Source organism: Stegostoma tigrinum, chromosome 1, assembly GCF_030684315.1.
Source record: "Stegostoma tigrinum isolate sSteTig4 chromosome 1, sSteTig4.hap1, whole genome shotgun sequence".
NCBI lineage: Eukaryota > Metazoa > Chordata > Chondrichthyes > Orectolobiformes > Stegostomatidae > Stegostoma > Stegostoma tigrinum.
Window position 1 is genome coordinate 170560734 of NC_081354.1, and position 22667 is coordinate 170583400.

General features: G+C 42.3%; 1 protein-coding gene across 4 annotated transcripts in view; it reads right to left on the reverse strand.

The window, feature by feature from the left end:
- Positions 1 to 11541: 11541 nt before the first annotated feature.
- The window catches only part of rnf24 (ring finger protein 24), a 150919-nt gene continuing 139793 nt past the window's right edge, over positions 11542 to 22667 (reverse strand). For all 4 annotated transcript variants that reach the window (XM_059650291.1, XM_059650289.1, XM_059650296.1 and 1 more), the window contains one exon: positions 11542 to 22317. In XM_059650291.1, coding sequence (XP_059506274.1) covers positions 22206 to 22317 — 112 coding nt within the window. In that variant the 3' untranslated portion in view covers positions 11542 to 22205. The remainder of the gene's footprint in view (positions 22318 to 22667) is intronic.

Here is a 22667-nt window from a genome sequence, read left to right on the forward strand (position 1 = left end):
CCTCCACTATCACCCTTTGCCTCCTGTCTGTAAGCCAATTTTGGATCCAGCTTGCCAACTTGCCTTGGATCCCATGGGCTCTTGATCTTTTGGCCCTGAAGTCCATATAAACCACATCAACTGCACTACCTTCATCAAAATATTGAGTCACCTTTCCAAAAAAACTCAATTAAATTTGTCAGACAGGATCTCCCTCTGTCAAATAAATGTTAACTATCTCTGATCATTCGCTCCTTTAATTCATTCATGTGAAGTGTGTGCTTTCATTGAACACCACTAGTCACTGCCGAGAAGGTAGTGATGATCTGCCTTCTTGAATTGCTGCAAGCGTTGGGATGTAAATATACCCTTGGTACTGTTAGTTCATACATTCTGTCCTCATTCTTCCTAGTAAGACATATTATTCCATTATTCTTTGCATTAAATTTCATTTACGTTAGCTCATTTTCACCCGGCTGCATCTTTATAAGGAATGTTGCTATCCCATTTATTTTTTGCTTTTTTACAAATTTTGTATACAGATGTTCTTCAGCTTCTAGTGATGAAAGTGAACCCTTATGTCTGTTTCTGCAGTTCATTTATCTCAGGAAGGGTTATGAGCTATACCTTGAGAAGCCATCATTCTACATTAATCATGGCTGACTGGGCAAATGTCTCTTTCTTACTAACTACTATAGACAAACAGGAAGGAGGTGAATAATCAATCCGTTTCTGGCTGTGATATGAACGCACCTTCTGTGGCACTTAAATCCTGAACTTCAGAGGAATTTAACCTGAAACATCTGGCTTAGAGGTAGGGACACCACCCATCCACTGCACCACAAGGCTCACCACTCAGAGAAGAGAAAGGGTCCCAGCGGAAGGGCGCGTTCCTGAATGGAGGGCTGTGACTAGTGGCATTCCTCAGGGATCAGTGTTGGGACCTTTGCTGTTTTTAATATATGTAAATGATCTGGGGGAGAATGTAACTGGTCTGATTAGTAAGTTTGCCGATGACACAAGGTTTGTGGAATTGCGGATTACGATGGGAACCATCAAAGTATACAGCAGGATATAGATCGGATGGTGATTTGGGCAGAGAGATGGCAGATGAAGATTAATTTGGAAAAATGTGAGGTAATGCATTTTGGAAGGTCTAATCCAGATGGAAAATATACAGTAAATGGGAGAACCCTTAAAAGTACTGTTAGGCAGAGGGATCTGGGTGTACAGGTACACAGGTCACTGAAAGTGGCAACACAGGTGGAGAAGGGAATCAACAAAGCACACGGCATGCTTGTCCTCATCAGCCAGGGCATTGAGTTCAACGATTGACAGGTAATGTTGCAGCTTTATAGAACCTTAGTTTGGCTGCATTTGAAATATTGTACTAGAAGGATATGGTGGCTTTGGAGAGGGTACAGAAAATATTTAACAGAAAATAATATTAATCTTAGAATCCTTCCAGTGTGGAAACAGGCCCTTTGGCCCAACAAATCCACACTGACCTTAGGAGCACCCACCCTGACCCATCTCCCACTGGGCACCATAGGCAATTTAGCATGGCCAATCTACCTAGCCTGAATACCTTTGGGCTGTGGGAGGAAACTGGAGCACCTGGAGGAAACCCATGCAGAGAATGTGCAACCTCCACACAGATAGTTGCCTGAGGCTGGAGTCAAACCCGGGTCCCTGGAGCTGTGAGGCTGCAGTGCTAACCATTGACCCACCATGCTACTCCGTTACCTGGTATGGAGGGCATTAGCTATAAGGAGAGGATAGAGAAACTTGGGTTGTTCTTGTTGGAATGACAGAGGTTGAGGGGTGACCTGATAGAGGTCTACAAGATTATAAAAGGGCATGGACAGAGTGGACAGTCAGAAGTTTTTTCCCACGGCAGAAGAATCAATTACTAGGGGCATAAGTTTAAGGCATGAGGGGCGAAGTTTAAAGTTTAAAGAGGCAGGTTTTTTACACACATGGTGGTGAGTGCCTGGAACTCACTGCTGGGGGAGGTAGTGGAAGCAGATACTAAAGGACATCTTGATAAATGCATGAATAGAATGGGAATAGAGGGATATGGTAGCCAGAAGGGTAGGGGGTTTTAGTTGCAATGGGCAGCATGTTGGTGCAGGTTTGGAGGGCTGAAAGGCCTGTTCCTGTGCAGTAATTTTCTTTGGTCTTTGTAAGACTTCCGGACTTCGTGTGTATGCACATGCACATGCTTTTATAATTAAGTCCCTAATATAAGGAAGATTTTATTCAGAGCTAACATGTTAAGTCAGTCCTAACCATAACCCTATAGAAGTCCAGCATAATCCAGCAAATGCTCCAGCAGTGAGCTGCTTTGTATTTCTGGCCTGACTGAGAGAATGACTGTTTTACTGTAAATCCTGGCACAAAATGTGTCTTGCATGAAAAAATATTATTGCTCAAATTACAGCAGCTGATTCAACAACCTCAGGAAAATGTTAGTATGATTTATTACAAACAAATGAAATAGGAGTCAAAATAGTCCTGCTCTGCTGTTGGGTAAGATAATGTTCGATATGTTTTGAGTTTTAAATTCCACTTTCCCATGTAGACCCACTAATCCTCAATCACCCTGCCTCATGAAAATCTATTGATTTGACCCCACATTCACCGCTATCTGAGGCATAGAATCCCAAAGTCCACAACCCTCTGAGACAGAAAAAACACATTCTCCTTTGGCCAGTCCTGACAAGGAAATCTCTAACCTTAAACCGGGGAATTGAGAAAGGATGAGGAAGTGTTGGAATTGAGGTCCAGAGAAGATTTGTAAGAGTGATTCCAGGGATGAGGGGCTTCAGTCAGGTGGGCAGATTGGCAAATAGGAATTGTCACCCATAGGGAAGAGAGGCTGAGAAGAGATTTAAGAAAGATATTCCAAATATTGAGGAGCCTGAACAGGATAGATAGGGTGACATAGCTGTTCCCATTGATGGAACCATTGCCACATTATGGTGATTTATAAAAGCACAGAGGCACCATAAGGGAAAAGGTTCTACATGCTGTGAGTGTTTAGGGTCTGGAATACATTGCCTGAAAGTGTGGTGATGGCAGATTCAGTTCTGGCTTTCAAGAGGAAATTGTGCAATTAACAAATAAAGAAAGATTTGCAGGGCGATGGGGGAATTGCTGGGAAGTGAGACTTGCTCAGGTTGTTTCACAGTGAACTACATGGATATCGTAGGCCAAGCAGTCTCGTTTTGTGCTGTCACCATGTAATGGCTCTAGTTGATTTTGGAATAAGAAATGTACCTAGAACACTGATTTGTAACTCTTGAGGATAATGTTGCTCCAGGCAACACGGACTGTGTGCTATTTCTTGAGAAGCACATCTGAAATCTCCCTTGGAATGTAGTACTAATTATTACTTTATGTGAAGTATATCACAATGACACAAGATGTTATGCTTACCTTAATACAATATTAGATCAGTATAATTAATGCTTGGCAAAATTAACCTTTGTAATTGACAGAGCATGATAGGAGTAGGCTATCGTTTATGTGAAGTAAACGTACAGCTTACATTATTCTCGTGTTGTGTTTGTAGTTTCCATTTCTGAGCTATATGCACCTAGAAGCCCCTACGTGGAGTTGAGGAGCTGAGTCAGTTGAACTCTCAGTAAATGTAATTGAAAAGATTGGCGACAAATCCCTCTCCTGATGGTCAGCAGAAAAATAAAAATATGAATGTGCGAGATCCAGCTGAAGTTAGAGACTGAGCTGTAATCAAAAAGGAAATTAATACCAGTCCTTAATAACGCCCAGTCAGGTAGTGAACTGTTAAAAGCTTTTGTAAGAAATGTTAAAGCAAGGCACTTAGAAAAATCCAGATTCAACATTGTTTCGCGAAAAGGAAATCACATTCATCCAATTTATTGGCACCTTAGATTATTTTCTTCAATACCCGTTGTTGTGGCCGGTATATGCCCATCTTGATCCAAAGTACATGTTAGTTCTTCAAAGTACTGCTGCCTTCACCTGGTGAGCCATCTCCCCCAACAGTATCCAAAATGGTATACCTGTTTTGGAGGGAGATGACCTCAGGGGACACTTGCACTGCCTTCCTGCTTTTTTTCTGCCTTTTGGTCTCCCATTCCCTTTCTCTCTCAGCAATCCAATCTGTGGTGTGATCAATTTGCTGAACGTGCTATCCACGACCCCCTCAGCACTGCGTATGCTCCAAATGAATCCATCTGCAGCTCCAGAGCCGTCACATGGTTTAACAAGAGTTGCAGCTGGACACACTTCCAGCACATGTAGGAGTCAGGGACATCAGTCGCGCTCCTGAGCTCCCACATTGAGCAAGAAGAGCAGTGAAGGTGGAGGAATTGTGAGTACGGGATAGAACTTTTGCAGGAGGATGGGTGAGAGGAGGTGTAGTTGAGGTAATTGTGGGAGTCAGTAGGTTTGAAATGGATGTCAGTGGTGAGTCCGTTACTGGAGGTGGAGACAGAGAGGTCTAGGAAGGGGAGGGAGGTGTCAGAAATGGTCCAGGTAAATTTGAGGGTGGGGTGGAAGGTCTTTGCAAAGGTATGAACTGTTAAAGTTCCTCATGGGAACATGGGGCAGCACAGATGCAGCTATCAGTGTAACAGAGAAAGAGGTTGGGGATGGTGCCGGTATAATTGTGGAAGAGGGACTGTTTCGCGAATACTACAAAGAGGCAGGCATAACTCGGGCCTATGCAGGTGCCCATGGCCACCCCTTTGGTTTGTAGGAAGCAGCAAGAATCAGAAGAAAAATTGTTGAAGATGAGGACCAGTTCTGCCAAGCGAATGAGCGTATCACTGGAGGGGACTGGTTGGGCCTATGGTGGAGGAAGTAGCAGACAGCTTTCAGGCCATCTTTTTGAGGGATAAAGATGTACAGGGGCTGAATGTCCATGGTGAAGACAAGGTATTGGGGGGTGGGTAATTGAATGTTTTGGAATAGGTGGAGGGAATGGGTTGAGTCCTGAATGTAGGCAGGGAGTTCCTGGACTGAAGTGGAAAGAGCAGAGTTGAGGTAAGAAAAGATGAGCTCGATGGGGCAGGAGCATAGAACATAGAACATAGAACATAGAACAGTACAGCACAGAACAGGCCCTTCAGCCCACAATGTTGTGCCGACCATTGATCCTCATGTATGCACCCTCAAATTTCTGTGACCATATACATGTCCAGCAGTCTCTTAAATGACCCCAATGACCTTGCTTCCACAACTGCTGCTGGCAACGCATTCCATGCTCTCACAACTCTCTGCGTAAAGAACCTGCCTCTGACATCCCCTCTATACTTTCCACCAACCAGCTTAAAACTATGACCCCTCGTGCTAGCCAGGCAGAGGCAATGGGTCAACAGAACTTTAGCAAGGCCTTTGACAAGTTTCTGTATGGTAGACTGGTTAGTAAGGTTAGATCACATGGGATCGAGGAGAGCCAGCCAGCTGGATACAAAATTGCCTTGGTGGTGGAAGACGGAGGGTAGAGGGTTCATTTTTGGATTGGAGGCATGTGACAGCAATGTGCCACAAGGATCAGTGCTGGATCCACTTGTGTCCATCATTTATGTCAAAGATTTGGATGAGAATATAGGAGGTATGGTTAATAAGTTTGTAATATGTTGGACAGTGAAGAAGGTTATCTGAAGGGACAACTGTCGTGGAGAATGACCAGGAGATGTAGAGAGTTCTTCAAGAAAGTAAACCTTTATTTGTAAACAAAGGCTGTGACAATCAGAAAGTAGTTTTTCTGATTGCCCCCAATCCTTGGGGCTTGTTATCTTTTATACCTTTTCAGTTATCACACTCTTTCCCAGGTTATCAGCATAACCATTTGTGTTAATTAGCGTTGTCTCTCCAAGCTAGTCGTCTGCTGAATCACCTCTGCTACAATTATTTCTCAACTTATTAGATGTTGATTATTTTCTGCCGCAATGGTCTCCTACTCCGCACCTAATCTATTACAGTAGGTCATCGTGGCCTTCAATATTTGAGAATCCATATCACATGATGTTACTATCCTAATCATACTGTGCTCCCATTGTTCCAGTACACCTAGTATCACCTAATGCGGTACCATCTAATACCACCTAATCTCTTACATTATGTCATTATGGCCCTCAGCCGGTTTACCTTTATGTCACGTGATTTGACTTGACTAACCTACTCTTACTGTCTTCCATTCATAGATACTTAATTTGTTTTACTTAATTTGTTCTATGTAGCCTTTTGTCATTATCTTATTGCTTTCTAATGTTCCATTTTATTTTCTATGCAACTAGATCTTGATCGGCTATAAATGTGGAGCTGGAAAAGAACAGCAAGTCAGACAGCATCCAAGGAGTAAGAGGCAATTTAATTGGCACATATAAGTTCCCGAGGGGTTTTGAAAGGATGGATGTGGAAAGATGTTTCCCCTTGGTGAATGGGGATTCCATTCACAAATTAGAGGTCACCCATTTGAAAGTATTTAAACAGCGAAAGCCTGCAGAAAGCTGCAGCACAGTTGGGTATAATGAAGGGTCTAGGCCCGAAATGTCAGCTTGTGTGCTCCTGAGATGCTGCTTGGCTGCTGTGTTCATCCAGCTTCACACTTTGTTATCTTGGATATGGAGGTTGTCATGCAAAGATCACAAGGAGCTAGTATCCAAGTTCAGCGAGTAATAGGGAAGGCCAATGGAATGTTGGCCTTTGTTTCAAAGGGAACGGAATTGAAAAATAGTAAAGATTTGCCAAAACAGTACAAGGCACTAATTAAACCACAACTGGAATATTATGAACAGTTCTGGCCCCCTTATCCAAGGAAAGATATACTGGCATCTAGAGAAGGTTCACGAGGCTGATGGGAAAGCTCAGCAGGTCTGGCAGCATCTGTGAAGGAAAAAACAGAGTTAATGTTTCGGGTCTGGTAACCGAACTCACCCTTGAGTATCAAGTGTTCTGAGGAAGGGTCACCTGACCTGAAATGTTAACTGTTTTTTCCTTCACAGATGCTGCCAGGCCTCTTGAGCTTTTCCATCAACTTCTGTTCTTGTTCCTGATTTACGGCATCCGTAGTTCTTTCAGTTTTTATTTAGGTTCACATGGCTGATGGGCACGGAAAAGCATGAGGAGAGTTGAGTCCTGTACTCAGTGGAGTTTAAAAGGGTGAGAGATGACTTTATTGAAACATGCGAGATTCTAAGGGGACTTGACAGGATGAGTGTGGAGAGATTGTTTTCCCTTGTGCGATAGTCTAGGAGAAGAGGGCATGCATAATCTCAGAGTTAGGGGTTACTCATTTAAGACAGAGATGAGGAGGAAAATTTTTTGTTAGAAAGTAGTCAATCTGTAAAATTCTTCACTTGAGAGGGCTAACAAGTTTGGTTTGTTTAGGATACTCAAGGGTGAGATAGTTTTTTAATCAATGATTAGGAGAGAAGGCAGGAAAATTGAGATGAGAATTATCAGATTAGTCACAATCTCACTGAATGACGAAGGAGACATGATGGGCCGAATGGCTTACTCCTGAACCTGCTTCTTATGGTCTTAAGGCAGAGCTGAAGAAATTTTCTTTGCAGGGGTTTATGGATCTTGGAACTCTCTTCTTTAAATGGCAATGAAAGCAGTGTCTTTGAGTTTAGGGCAAAGGTAGATAGGTTCTTGATGAGTAGAGGTGTGAAAGGTTATCGGGTAGGTGCAAATGGGGAGTTGAGATTATAATCATATCAGCCACGGTCTTATTGGACAGCAGAGCAAACTCAACAGGCCAGCTGGCCTAATCCTAATTTGTACCTTTGTATGGTGAGTAACTGCATTGTGCAAGGCATAACTTCATCAAGGGAATTAATTTCTTCAGGAGAGGTGGGGAAATGAACATTCTAGACAAAAATAAAGACAAATTGATTCCAATGTTCTTGTGAGGGCAGGTGCAGGGGAGCAGTGATGGTGTTTCAGCTTCTGGGATAAATGAAAATATTGGGCTATAAATTAAACATGGTCACTCATACATCCTTCCGGAGTCACAATTAATTGATTAAAGAACATATTCAGGAACCACTCAGAAACTCGCTTCCCCAAGGGAACAGGTAATGTGAATAGCACAGATGCTTTTAATGGGAAGCTAGATCATTGCACAATGGGCAAAGAAGCCTATGATGGCAGAGTTACACAAATGAGGGTTTGAGGAGATTTATGATTGTGGCCGATCGGCTTATTGGGCAAGGAAATGTTGGCCCTTATTTCAAAGGGGAAACCAAGCAGATGCTTGGAGACTGCTTTGTGGAACACCTATACTTGGTTCGTGACAAACAACAACACCTTCCAGTCGTGATTCCCCCTCCCACTCCTTGGGCGACATGTCCATCCTGGGCCTCCTCCAGTGCCACAATGATGCCACCCGAAGGTTGCAGGAACAGCAACTCATATTCCACCTGGGAACCCTGCAGCTTAATGGTATCAATGTGGACTTTACAACCTTCAAAATCTCCCCACCACTGGCCTCATCCCAAGACCAGTTCATCTCGTCCCTACCTTCTTGATTTATCTATCTTTTCTCCCAATTATCTGCTCCTCCCACCTCACTGACCAACCCTCACTCAACTTCCTACCTACTTGCCTCATCCCTGCCTCCTTGACCTCTCCGTCTTCCCTCCCACCTACCCACCCTTCCCTCCTCACTGACCAACCCCATCGCAACTCCCCACCTACACTAACCTATACTGGCTTCATCCCCGCCTCCTTGACCTGTGCCTCTCCCATCCACCTATCTGCTCCTCTATCCACCTTCTGTCATCACCTCCCCCTCTGTCTATTTATTTCAGAGCCCCCTTCCACCTCCCCATTTCTGAAGAAGGGTCCATATCCGAAAGGTCAGCCTTCCTGCTCCTCTGATGTTGCCTGGCCTGCTGTGTTCATCCAGTTCTACACCTTGTTATGTCAGACTCCAGCATCGGCAGTTCCTACTATCTTTGAGTATAAAACTAAGGCAGATTTTGGTAATACTGTACAAGGCAATAGTCAGACCCACAGCTGGAATATTGTGACAAACAGTGGAAATATTTTGCTCTCCTGTTTTGACAATTGGAGGCAGTCCAGGGGTGGCTTACTGTGCTGATACCGAGTATAGAGGGGCTCTCTTATGACGAGAGTTGATTAGTCGTCCTTATACTTGTTGGAATACAGAAGAAGGAGAGGTAGCCTCATTGAAACATGCAAAATTCTTTGAGGACTTGGTGATGTGGATTTGGAAAAGTTGTTTCCCCTTCTGGGTGAATGTAGGACCAGGAGGCATAATCTCAGATCAAAGGGTTGCACAGTTAACATACAGATGAGGAGGAATTTCTTCTCTCAAAGGATTGTGAATCTGTGGAATTCTTTACTGCAGAGGACTATCAAGCGTGGGTCATTAGCTATATTCAAAGCAGAGACAGACAGATTTTTAATTAGCAAAAGAATCAAGGATTATGGGGAATAACAAGAAAGTGGAGTTCAGGATTATTAGATAAAAACTAAAAGAACTGTGGATGCTGTAAATCAGGAACAAAAACAAAGTGCTAGAAAAGCTCAGCAGGTCTGGCAGCATCTGTGAAGGAGAAAACAGAGTTAACGTTTCAGGTCTGGTTACCCTTCCTCAGAACCTGGCAACTGAGGTTTTCCAGCATCTTCTGTTTTAGTTCCAAAGCAAAACATTCCCTCTTTATTAGGAAAAAAATTACAACAACTGTTAGTACTAAACAAACTATCCCTAGTCTTATTTGGCTGCTCATGGTTACAATACTTGCTGAGTCTCTTGTAAATTTACACAGTCTATGGCTCTGCCTCTGGGTCCACGAAGCTGCTTTCTCCATCTCTCTCTCTCTGGATGGTCAGCTGCTCTCTGCCTCTTGCCGTGCTGATCTCCTCGGAAGGGCTGCAGACGATTCCAAGAGAGCGGTCTGCAGATGAACTCTGTTTTTATAACTTGTAGGTGGTTTTCTGTCGCTCTGGCAACATTGGCTAATCTCCAGTCCTCTGGAACCTCGCCAGTGGTCAAAGAGGATCTGAATCTGCTAATGTCCCAGCTAGTTCTTCCCTTGCCTTGGCAGTAACTTGGGAAAGATCCCATCTAACCCTGGGGACTTGTCCACCTTAATGCAATTTAGGATACCCAAAACTTCCTCCATTAAGACATTCTGTAGTATTCACGAGCTCACCCCTACCTTAACATCAGTCAACTGAAAGCAAGCTAACGGTTACAGCACAGTACAGGCCCTTCGGCCTTCGAAAAACTAAGATGACATGGGCCTCAGGCTGGTCTGTCTTGGTCATAGGAAGCAGAGGGTAGTGGTGGAAGGGTATTTTTCAGAATGGGGACCAGTAACTAGTGGTGTTCCACAGGGATAGTCTTAGGTCCCCTGTTGTTTGTAGTATATATGAATGTTCTGGAGGAAATTGTGGGTGATCTGATTAGTAAGTTTGCAGACGACACAAAGATTGTTGGAGTTGATGATTGTGCTGATGATTGTGAATGGATACAGCAGAATATAGATAGATTGGTGACTTGGGCACAGAAACGGCAAATGGAGTTTAATCCATACAAATGTGAGGTGATGCATTTGAGGATCAAATTTAGGTGTGAATTATACTGTTAATGGCAGAACCCTTAGCAACATTAATGTACAGATGAATCTGGGTGGGCAGGTCCACAGTTCCCTAAAAGTGGGAATACAGGTGGCCAAAATGATTAAGAAGGCAAATTGTGTGCTTGTCTTCATCACCCAGGGCATGGAATACATGAGTTGTCAAACCATGTTGCAGCTACATAAACCCTTGTAAGGCTGCATGTGTGCAGTTTTGGTTGCCACATTATCAGAAGTATGCGGAAACTTCAGAGAGAGTGCAGAGAAGGTTCACCAGGATGTCGCCTGGTCCCGAGGGCATTGACTATGTGGAAAAGTTAAAAAGACTGGGAATGTTTTCACGGAAAGATGGCAGCTGAGAGGAGACCTGACAGAGGTCAACAAATTATGAGAGGCATAGACAGGATAATTAGTCAGAGGCTTCTTCCCAGGGTTGGAATTTCAGTTACATGGGGTCACAGGTTCACGGTGAGAGGCAGAAGTTTCAGCGAGATGTGTGAGGAAGGTTTTTCATATAAAGAGTGATGGAGCCTGGAATACGCTGCCACAATAGATGGTGGAAGCAGGCATGTCGGCAAAATTTAAGAGGCATCTGGATGGCTAAATGAATAGGGAGGGAATAGAGGGATACAGACCGAATAAAGGCAGAAGGTTTGTTTTTTAGTTTGGTCTTGTCATGATGATCAGCACAGGTTTGAAGGGCCGAAGGGCCTGTTCCTGTGCTATACTTCTCTTTTGATCATTTTCTCCATGGATGTTGCCTGACCAACTGTGACCACTAGCATTTTTTGTTTTCAATGGATACACAGTCACTATTAGGCTCGACTTCAATTTCAGATTTTTATTGAGTTCAAATTTCACCATTTGCTGTGGTGGGATTCAAACCCCAGTTCTCAGCACATTAGCCTGGGCTCTTGGTTACCAGTCCAGTGACATTCCCAGTTCATTATCGCCTCCCCTCATCTTTGATGCTAAAAGGTGTAACAATAATGCAAGTACTATTTACATTTGGTCTATTGGAAGAAGATGTAAGACGGTAATCTGCAATTATAGACATTCGCAGAAGAACCATAAGACGCCCAGTTTCGGAAACCTCTCATTTATTTACAATTCCAGTCAATCACATGCAGATATTCTTGAATACAATGCACTTAATTAGCAAAACAAAAGCCATCAAAATTTCAAAATAGCAATTAAATATACAAAAATATAGCTTACAAATAGCAATTTTTAAAATATATTCTGCTGCAGAATTCTTTATAAACATGTCTATGAAACTGATAGCCTAAGTTCCATATACATTAGAGAGTAGATTTATGACAGGGTGTCAATAGGAAGGCAGAAAGCCCATTCTTGAGAGCATCTGCTTGAGGTTACATTGCTACTACAGGAATAGACACACACGGCTTCTATTTTAGAAAATGATCTCTTCATCCCAAAGCTTGAAGAAATCACATTTTCACTCACTTCATATTTGCTAAAATTTGTAATACTGGATTATTTAGTGGCTTTCATTGCACCTTCAAATGGCTACCATCATTTCTGTTTAAATCTTGTCATGACATGTATTTATTGATAGTGAGATGGGAATGGGAAGAATAAGGACAAAGCAGGAGATGGAGATTAGAGAAAGCAAGAGTTTTAACAAGGGAAGGAATGACAACAAAAAAAAGCAAGTAAAAATGGGAAAAGCCAAAGGAAAAATGGAAAAAAAAATCACCAAAAAACCCAAAAGGTTCATTGTTATATCTATGATTCTTGCAGATCTGGAGTGGAATCAGCTGGGTTAAGATGAGTTTACTTCCTCCTATAAAATGCTGGTGTAATTTGCTCTTATAGTTCGAACATTTTTGTTTCTTTTCTGTTGCTAAGTATTAATGACCATCAATCAAAACGGAGGCATCACTTAATTTTGGAAGCTTGACTTGACTCGCTGTAAGGGCCAAAGTGCTCCTGTAAAATTACAGGTTCACTCATCTCCATCACCTCAGCTTCCTGTTGGTTGCTGTGTGGGGGTTTGGAAGACAAATGTCTAAGATATAAAATTTCAACCTGTTCACAATTCAAGCTGCAAAAGCCATGCACAGTTTTGTCTCTCATAACCTGTCCTGTTTGAAGTCACTTGTATTGTACGTTAGCAGCTTGGTAACCAGCAATGCCTCTGGTACATTTTTAAAAATATACTCACTCACAGGATGAGGGCATTGCTGGTCAGGCCAGCATTTAATCCCCATCCCCAAGGGCATTAAGAATCAACCACATTGCTATGGGTCTGGGGTCACATGTAGACTAGACCAGGTAAAGATGGCAGATTTCTTTCTCTAAAGGGCATCAGTGAATAGAATGAGTTTTCTCCAACATTAAACAATTGATTTATGGTCATTATTAGGCTCTTAATTCCAGATTGTTATTGAACTCAAATTTTACACACCATCATGAGGGAATTTGAAACTGGGTCCCCGGAGCATTAAATGGATCTCTGGTTTGACAGTCAATACCACAAGGCCATTGCCTTCCCATCAATAAAACACTGTTGACCAGTTTTGCCAATATACCTCAGTCATAAGGACTCTTTGGAACCCAAAAATCTTACCATAATCACACTAATTTTTTTTAATGTTAGCCATCCACGGTTACATCAGGGCTGAAGAGACCTGTGGCAGAAATATAAAGGTAAACTTTCTGCATGTAGTAACCCTGGTTGTTGAGGTGATTGGTTCTCACACCAAATCTGAACCCATCAGATTTAGTTTGAAAAAACAAAGAACTGTGGATGCTGGAGATCTTCTGCAGAAACAGAAATTGCTGGCGAAATTGGGCAGGTCTGGTAGCACCTGTGGGGAGAGTCTGGTGACTTCGTTAGAAGGTTACTTTACTGCTGCTGATGCACAAATCCCCGTATTGGGCACCAGCTCCACTATAATGGGACTACAGCTATGTGACAGCAGCTCATATCGCATTCAACCCCAGTTGCCTCTGTATCCTCTCTGCGGTGTTGAAAAAACTTTGTCTGTACTGCTCCATGAGAAGCTTAGCCACTGTTGGTATATGGCACAAAGATACGATGAGGAAGTAGGGAAGGTGCAAGAATGACTTTGACAGGCTAGGTCAGTGGGCAAAGAATTGGCAGATGGAATACAATGTAGCAAAGTATGACATTATGCACTTGGTAGGAAGAACAAAAGCACAGACTATTTTCTAAATGGGGAAAGGCTGCTGAAATCTGAAGCACAAAGGGACATAGGAGTCCCATTCAGGATTCATTTAAGGTTAACATGCAGGTCCAGTTGGCAGTTATTAAGGCAAATGCAATGTTATCATTCAAGAAGGCCGGAATACAAGAGCAGGAATGTACTGCTGAAGCTGTGTAAGGCTCTGGTCAGACCGTACTTGGAATATTGTAAGCAGCTGTGGGCCCTGTATATGGAAGGATGTTTTGGCATTGGGGTGTCCAGAGCAGGTTTACATGAATGATCCCAGGGATGAGGGACTTGTTAAATCAGGAGTGGTTGAGGATTCTGGGTCTATTCTCAATGGAGTTTAGAAGGGTGAGGGAGATCTCACTGAAACTTACACAATACTGAGTGGATGTCAAGAAGATGTTTCCACTAGTACGAGAGACTACGACCTGGGGTACAGCCTCAGAGCGAAAGGTCACCCCATTAGAACAATGATAAGATGAAATTTCTTCAGCTAGATGGTGCTGAATCTGTGGAACTCATTGCCACAGAAGGCTGCAGAGACCAAATCTATTTAATATAAAACATATGCAGTTAATATATTTAATAGAAATATATAGCTTCTTGATTAGTAAGGAGATGAAGGATTTCAGGGAAAGGCAGGAGAATGATGTTGAGAGACATATTACCTATGATTAAATGGTGGCTCAGATTGGATAGGTCCAGTGGCCCAATTGTGCTCTATATCTTATGGCCTTATGATATGGCTAACACTTTCTCTGTGGAAAGTTCAAATCTCAAGTTTCTTTAATATGCCCTCACTAAAATTTAACATTGGACTTAAAAAACATTTTCACTGTGTTTCAACAATTTTCTTTCATGCTAATCTTCTTCCACCCATTTCAGCCTTTCAATAAATTTCATACAAGTGGGAACTGATGGAGAAATGTAACCATATATGATGTAGAATCTAGTCTCTGAGATTTCTTGGTTTGCATTAGTAAAGAGTTTAAAGTACAGACACTCAATAAAATGGACTCAATGCAAAAGACCAAGCCATCCTCTGGTCAGTTTGTTTGGACAAGTTTGGGGTTCATCTTCTGAATGTCACCTTGGCTCTTGGATTGGCCAGTATTCTTCCCTAAGATTGCTTGCCTTATTACAGTAAACTCTTAACTCAAACACGATCCACAATGTATTTGCAAAAAGGCATAAGGTTGATCCTTTGCTGAGAAAAGACTGGAGAAAACTTTTAGGTTTTAAGGAATGTCTGCATTATCCTGTGATCTTTTCCCACTGTAATGCTGTGACTTGTAGATCTCCAGGCAAACGTCTGCCCTTGACTTTTATATAAGTTCATAAACAGAACAGAAAAGGTAAACCCAAAAACTTACTTGAAGGCGCTTTCTAAAGTAGAATTGGGGGAGTTTCAAATTAATAAACTGCAATTTGATGGTACATGCTGATATCTTTACCCAAAATACAGACAACAAATGAAACAGACTTGCAGACAATGTGGTTCAGGCTAATATTCTGGGATAATTTAAGAAGAATTGGACTGTGTAATGGGGTCATTCTGGATAAGCTAAAGTGGCTTGAATGCTCTTCCTTATCTGCGATGGCCTTGTGATTTAAGTTATGGAGTGGGGGTAAGTGGGCTGGGGAAGTATCTCTCTATTCTCCCACTCTACACTTTTCATATGGAGACCACCTGAAAAATGACAGTCGTGGGAACAATGGGCAGATGGCTACTCGGTAATGCGGTTGCCCGTGGTGGTTGTGTGGATCAACTCAGCTCATGAGGGTTAATGTGGGAGGATGTTCTTAAACTGGAAAGGGTGCAAAAAAGACTTATAAGGATGTCAACCAAGACTGGGAGGGTTTGAGTTATAAGGAGGGGCTAGATAGCCTGGGGCTTTTATTCTTGAGGGGCACCTTGTTAACAAATAGGGTGCTGCATATATGGAATGATCCGCTGGAGGAAGTGGTGGAGGCTGGTACAATTAGAACATTTAAAAGACATTTGGATAGGTTAATGGGTAGGAAAGGTTGAGAGGGATATGGGACTAGTTGAGTTTAGGAAATCTGTTTGACTTGGGCCGAAGGGTATGCTTCCATATTGTATGACTCCATAACCATCCTCGCAGCAGATGGAAAAAGGTGGCTAAACCTTTTGTTTACGCTGTTTGTCCCACAAATGGAGCTAAATGAAACAGCAGCTATGAGTAGGTAACTTTGTTATGGAGGTTCAGGGAAAAAGAAATAGAAGCTTGAATAAAACAAGTGCAGATGAAGATTTTGAAAACCTGACCTGTCTTGGGACAGCAGGAAGGCTCAGTGTCTGAAGCCACTGAGGTGGATTGTGATTGATGGCTGGTGCTAACAAAATGAAGCAACAAACAGTGCTGTTACCAGGCACAACCTCTTCTCTGTCTTGCTCAATGCATCCAAGTTTCAACACAGGAAGGCTAAGGTATTAAGCAATGTATACATGTCCATTTTTGAACATGTCAACAGTTGTAAATGATTCTGGGATCACCAGCACTGAACAAGCAAAACAAACTGACCAGAAGAGGTAGGAAGGTGCAATGAAGAGACCACGTTGTCTCTCCTGATGAATACAGGGCTCCCCTTCAGGGCCTTATAGTGAGTATCTTTGTAAAATAACAACATAACCAAAAAAATATTGTAACACAAGCAACCTTGGTAGTTTTTGAAAAAAAAAGAATGTTGTAAGTATATTAAGAGGTCAACGGTAAATATTTACATCAACTGTAGTGAAGGAACGTATCTCCCTGACTCACTAAGTAAACTCTGAGATGTGTGGCTACTATGTCAGAGGTGTTGTACTAATGACAGCCTGCACCATGAGCTCTATGCAGATGGGGTTGGAGGCACAATGGAGGCAGGGGTCACAGTTCCACAACATACTCTGAATATTCAAAGGCAGGATGAGCTGCCAGTAACATGTGAAAAGAGGATTTCAGTTGATTAGACCTCATCTCCAAGGAAGCTCAAAGGAAACATTGTTGAACTGAACAAAACTGCATTTCTTTAAAGAAACTAAAATTAAAAATAATATTGACAATCGTGATGACTTTTTCATGGTTGTACCAATTTATGTGAGCTGAAATCCAATGGTGCAATTTGTCTGGCATGCAGAATAGAATGGTTCAGATGTGATAGGTGAAAAATTAAAGTTGGAGAGGTTTACTCTAAGCTTCCTTTTTAGTAAACTGTCAGGGTCTGGGACACTTTGTGGTAACTTGTGATCTTTGCATGAATCTGTCTACTAACAGCTTTGACATATAAAACAGAATTAAAAGTGTATCTGTTTCAGTCAAGCTAACTAAGTATTCTCCATGTACTTAAGAGTCCAGGGCTCATTTGTAACTTGGGGAGTTATGACACTGTGGTGTCCAAAACTATTTGAAAAGGCACTCTACCATCCATGGGGGTCATTAAAATAGGCAAAGAGATATTGTTACCTCCACAATGATGACTGCACTCAATTAATTCCCACAGAAGTATATATAAAAAAAGTTTTCAGAACAAATTCACCTGAGCAAATCTTCAAAGTGTTTCTGTTTTTGTAAGGACAAATCATCATCATTTTAGAATTGAGTTAGTGAGCCTCCACTGGCAATGAACAGAGCTAAATCTTTGCACTAAGCAGTAGGAGATTAATTGAGTCTTTTAAATTTAAAAGAGTTTATCAAATGATTCCAACATTTAAATTGTTCTCTTTGAGTGATGAAGTGTTGAGATACATCTGTTAAATTATAAAAATGAAGAGCATGTACCTAACATATTTGTATTCACAGCAAATATTATTGCGCAGAAACTGGCAGCTTTCAACTTGCTTACAACACATTTTATGCAAATAAATTGTGTTTCTTGTGCTGTAGTCGAGCAGTTTTGTATTTTTGTAGAACAGTCGTTGGATGATGGGTTGCATCAATTCACTGGTACATTTGATTTGCATTTGGAAGTATTTGCGCATGAACTGACTTGAGATGAAAGAGAGGGTTTATCAAGCCGCGCCCCCACAATGTTGGGCACATCCAGTTACGGCTTTTAATAACATTTCCCACCATTACTTCATTTCAAGAGGTTTTGATACTTGCCCCAAAGTAATTCCATTTTCCTTTGTCTTCATTCACATACACCAATCCCCAACTAAGACAGCAGTAGGTTCCTAGGCCTTTCTTAGGGAATGGTTCCCCTCTACCTTCTTCCTCCCCGTGGGCTTGGCTGTGATCGGGAATTTGTTCTATGGCAAGACACAGGATTAAGCTTGGTTTCCCAACGGCCCACCAACGTGCTAAGTCCTTTGTGTCATTGTGATTTTTAAAAAAGGCAATTCTCAATTTGTATCTCTTTGACTTCTTGCCTTAGAAACTGAGGCAGTGTAAGATTCGTCACAGACTGGCAAACCCAACAATTGGTCGTCCTGAGAAGATCCCATTCCTGGCACCAGACAGGAGGGTGCGATTTCATTTCAGCAGCTGACTGCAGAATAAACTCCCAGCTCTTGAGCAAATGACAACTGACAACCAATGACTTTATCACAGGGAGAAATCATGGAGGTGATAATTCCAATTGAACGGGGTTTCATTCAACTCTCCTCTTGAAGTCCCCTCCAGGATCCCTTCAATTCCTGGGGAGCAAGAAGCAGAGAGAACTACGTAGAGAGATCACTGTGTCATCAGCAGTCGGAGTCAGGATGAGAGGAGTAAAGACCATAATGAGCAGTAAGTCTATCAAGAACCAAGGGTGAAGGGAGGTCACAAACGGTTGATTAATGAATATCACTCTCTGAGGGGTTGATGGCATTGGTGGTTCAAGCTCTTTGGTTTCTTGATGACATAGTTTTTACACATAAGCTCAGTTACTGTCGGAGAATTATTTGTCTTCAGAAGGCATCAGGTCAATCGTGTCTTAAAAGGATATCCACACATGGTGAACTTGCCCAGCATTTATGGTTGGATATGGATCTAGAGCATGTTGTTAAACTCCCTGCCGATGTATGTGAAACTCAGCTGCCTCAGCACAGAGCAAGGGTCGAACCTGACTCATTCTCTCCAATGTAGGGCTCAGTTTCACAGTTGTTAGTGGACCTGCTAACTCAGCTGGTAGAGAAGCCCATATTCTGTGAGAAGAAAAATGTCTAATAAAAATTATTCAGGGGTTCAGGTATAATTCTCACCACACCTTGCCTGAGTGTGGTTTTAAAATTAATCTCCAGGTTGTAACAATTGGGATTGGGTGTTATATCCAACCCTGATTTTTGACTTTTTTGAATCATTGACTAGTTTTGCGAAGGATATAAAGATACCTTTCTATCTGACCCTGTAAGTTTCCTGTCTGTCACACCCTTCTCCTCAGCCATCACCACAATATCTCACAAAAGGAGATACTGCGAGAGGGGGGAGAAACAGAAAGACAGAGAGAGAGAGAGAGAGAGGACAGAAAGAGAGTGTGACGGACAGAGAGAGAGAAAGACAGAGAGAGAGAGTACTTAGATTTGAGGACACTGAAAAACAACAGCTCAGTACATGTTTAATGACCAATGCAATCCTCCTGCCTCATTGTGCCTCACTGGGCAGTTCGAACTGACTCAGAGATCCGTTATGTTCAAACAGAGTTTATAGTTCTGTCTCATTAAAACCACAGACTTAAGTGTCCTGTCTGGGCAAGGGCCAGTCTACACCCAAGAGAATTAAAGGGAAAAAAACTGAAGTCCTAACAAAAAGGAGTGAGAGGAAGGGGTGTGAGACTAATTGGATAACATAGTCAAAGTGCTCGAGTGGGCATGATGGGCTGTAAAGCCTCCACTGTGCTTTAAAATTCGATGATTTTTTTGTCCCAGGCCAGACAGTTGTAAACGTACAACTCACCAGTTAGAGTAAATCAGAAGCAGCAGGAGAAAGGGTCTTTTAACTAAGTGTCATGTGGCCTGGTGAGGAGGGAAAGGGCAAAGCTATTGCAATATTCTATGATAAAAAACTGGGCATTCTGAGATGTGGGGGAGGCTAAACTAAAATATGGGGAACAAAAATGGCATTCTTCTCACTGTAAATGAGCTATACTTTTCACTGACATTCTCAAAAAAGCATTTCGGATAAAGGTCATATATAGCTCAAATTAGATAAAAACAAATCAATTGTAGGTTCCTAACTGATGTGCCAGCAACATTCTGAATCTCAGCAGAGAGCTCCAGCATTCCATCTTTCTTAAATAATCACCTCTTTATGTCGCTCATTTTCAGCAGATCAGCATAATGTTGCAATGACCTTCAGGAAATTGGCCTTTAAATGAATGGCATTGGGAGATCTTACAGAGTACACTGTGTGGAAACAGACTCTTCAGTCCAACCAACCCACGCCAACCATGTTCCCAAAGTAAGCTAGTCTCACCTGCCTGTGTTTGGCCCATAGCTCTCCAAACCTTCCTTTCCTAATCATGAACCTATCCAAATGTCTTTTTAATGTTATAACTACCTGCATCCACCACTTTCTCTGGCAGTTCATTCAACACATGAACCATTCCATGTAAAAACGTTGTCTCTTGTGTCCTTTTAAAACCTTTTCTCTTCTCACCTTAAAAATATGCCCCCGACTTTTGAACTGTGCCATCTTAGGGAAAAGACTTTATCTACACCCCTCATGATTTTATAAAGGTCACTCCTCAACCTCCTACACCACAGATAAGAAAGTCCCAGCATTTCCAATCTGTTTTCGTATCTCAAACTCTCCATTTCTAGCAACATTGTGGGAAATCTTTTCAGAACCCTCTCCAATTTAGTAATATCCTTCTTATAACAGTGTAACCAAGTCTGTACACAGTACTTCAGAAGAACCTCAGCAAAGTCCTATAAAGACTCAACATGACGTTCCAACTCTCATACTCAAAAGTCTGAGCAAGGAAGGCAAGAGTGCTGAATGCCTTCTTAACTGCCTTGTCTACCTCTGAAACAAACTTCAAAGAATTCGGAAAGGGTCCACAAAGGCTCTCATTTGTTGTACTGGTACACATCCCAGTGCTACCTCTTCTCCCAGTACAGATGACAGGTTTCAGTGCTGATCCTGGGCTGTAAATGAGTTTAGCTGCAGACAATTTTAGGCTTTTCCAGCAACTCTCCTTGCTCTCTAGCCAGTCACAAACCCATCTCCATCTCATTCCTGTGTCAACCAGCGCATTTTTCTCACCTCTCCTTTCTCACCCAAATTCCTTGTTTGTTGTTTTCTTTAAAGTGTTAGTTATTTTTTTTCTAACGTTAAATTATTTTTTCGTTTGTACAGGATCCCACTGTTGACCACACCTACACTGTTGGCCATGCGCCATAAATGAGATAATTGTTCGAACACTGAGAGCTGCTGTCCATTTCCACTCCCAGCGAGTCTCTAATTAACACCACTGTGCTCTGCTCTGCTGCCTGAGGAGTATCTGATTGAATGAGCTCCCAACACACCTCAGTTCCTGGCCAACCGCAGAAAGAGTTTCCAAAGGCTCAAACTGTTTGAAAACTCTGCGATAATTAGTCCTTCGTATAAAATGCTCTTATTAATGCTTTTCTTTAAAAAAAGGAAAATGAATTTATCTATTAACTAAGGGGATTGTCCCAAAGAGCTCCCACTCCTGCAGCCATACGTATAATGTCAGGTACAGAGTCTGATCGCTTTTCCAACCTCCCCATCTGATAAAGAAAGTGCCTCATCATTAAATATATCGATGTATTGTTCACATGGTTTAATGCCAAGAGGCTGAGGAACAAAGGGGGGTGACCATTATCATTCACAGTAAAACCTCAGATCTAATCTGAAATAGGAGTGAGCCTTTTAGACACCTTTGTTTTTGGCAATTTCATAACTTGGGATTAAGCATGAAATCTTTGCGAAGTCCTGCCTCAGGGTTGGCTGCTTTACATAGTGTAATGAGCTGTAAGCTTCCACTTTGAAAAGGCCCGAGTCTGTTCCCTTTGTTTACTTATTCCTTAAAATGCTGACGCAGCACTTTCTGCCACCTGAATGCTCAATCTGACATAACTTTAAGAAAACCCCATGCAATACACACCTCCCACCTGCATGCTTGGTACCTGTGGCAGTTCAAAAAGGAGAGGAGAATGAGTCATTGTAAAGTGCTCCTTTGTGTGTAACTCAAGTCAGCTTGGCCGCTGTGTTTTACTGACAGGTCCAGCAGCACCTCCTAGCAGACCCAGCAACAAAAAAAAGTGCTTTGGTGTTCGAGACTCTACAGTCCCCTCGCGGTGAGTCGTGGCGTGCCATTAACCACACACTCGGGTGTAGGTCCGCAGGATCACCACCTTGTGAATCGGCTCCACTACACACACGGGAAAAATGAAACACAAATAAACAAAAATAACGATGATACAAAAAAGAAAATCCTTTCTCTTGAGCTGAAATGTGAGCAGCATGTGCTACACTAAGTTGTCTGTCCCACTCATGGCTCCCTGCTCTTGGTTATTTTGGAGGACAGGTGTATTACAGAGTGGACAAACCTTCCTTACTTCGAGCCATTTGATCAGACACCTATGAAAAAGAGAAACAGAAAGGAAAACACATTTATTTCTCAATTCCCTGGGCTCTGTAATTTTGGTGTCACTACTCTCATGAAAGCAATTAGAGATATCAGTCATTGGGAGTACAACACTTTCCCATCATTTTGGATAATTAGATGTTCAGGAAAGTCCCTTCTTCCTCTGTCCCACCAGCCTCATACAGCAGTAATAGGGGGGCACAGTGACTCAGTGATTAGCACTGGTGTCTTAGAGCTTTAGAGGCCTGGGTTTGATTCCACCCTCGGCTCAGTGTCTTTGTGAAGTCTCCCAGTGTTGGTGTGGGTTTCCTCTGGGTGCTTCAGTTTTCTCCCATAGTCCAAA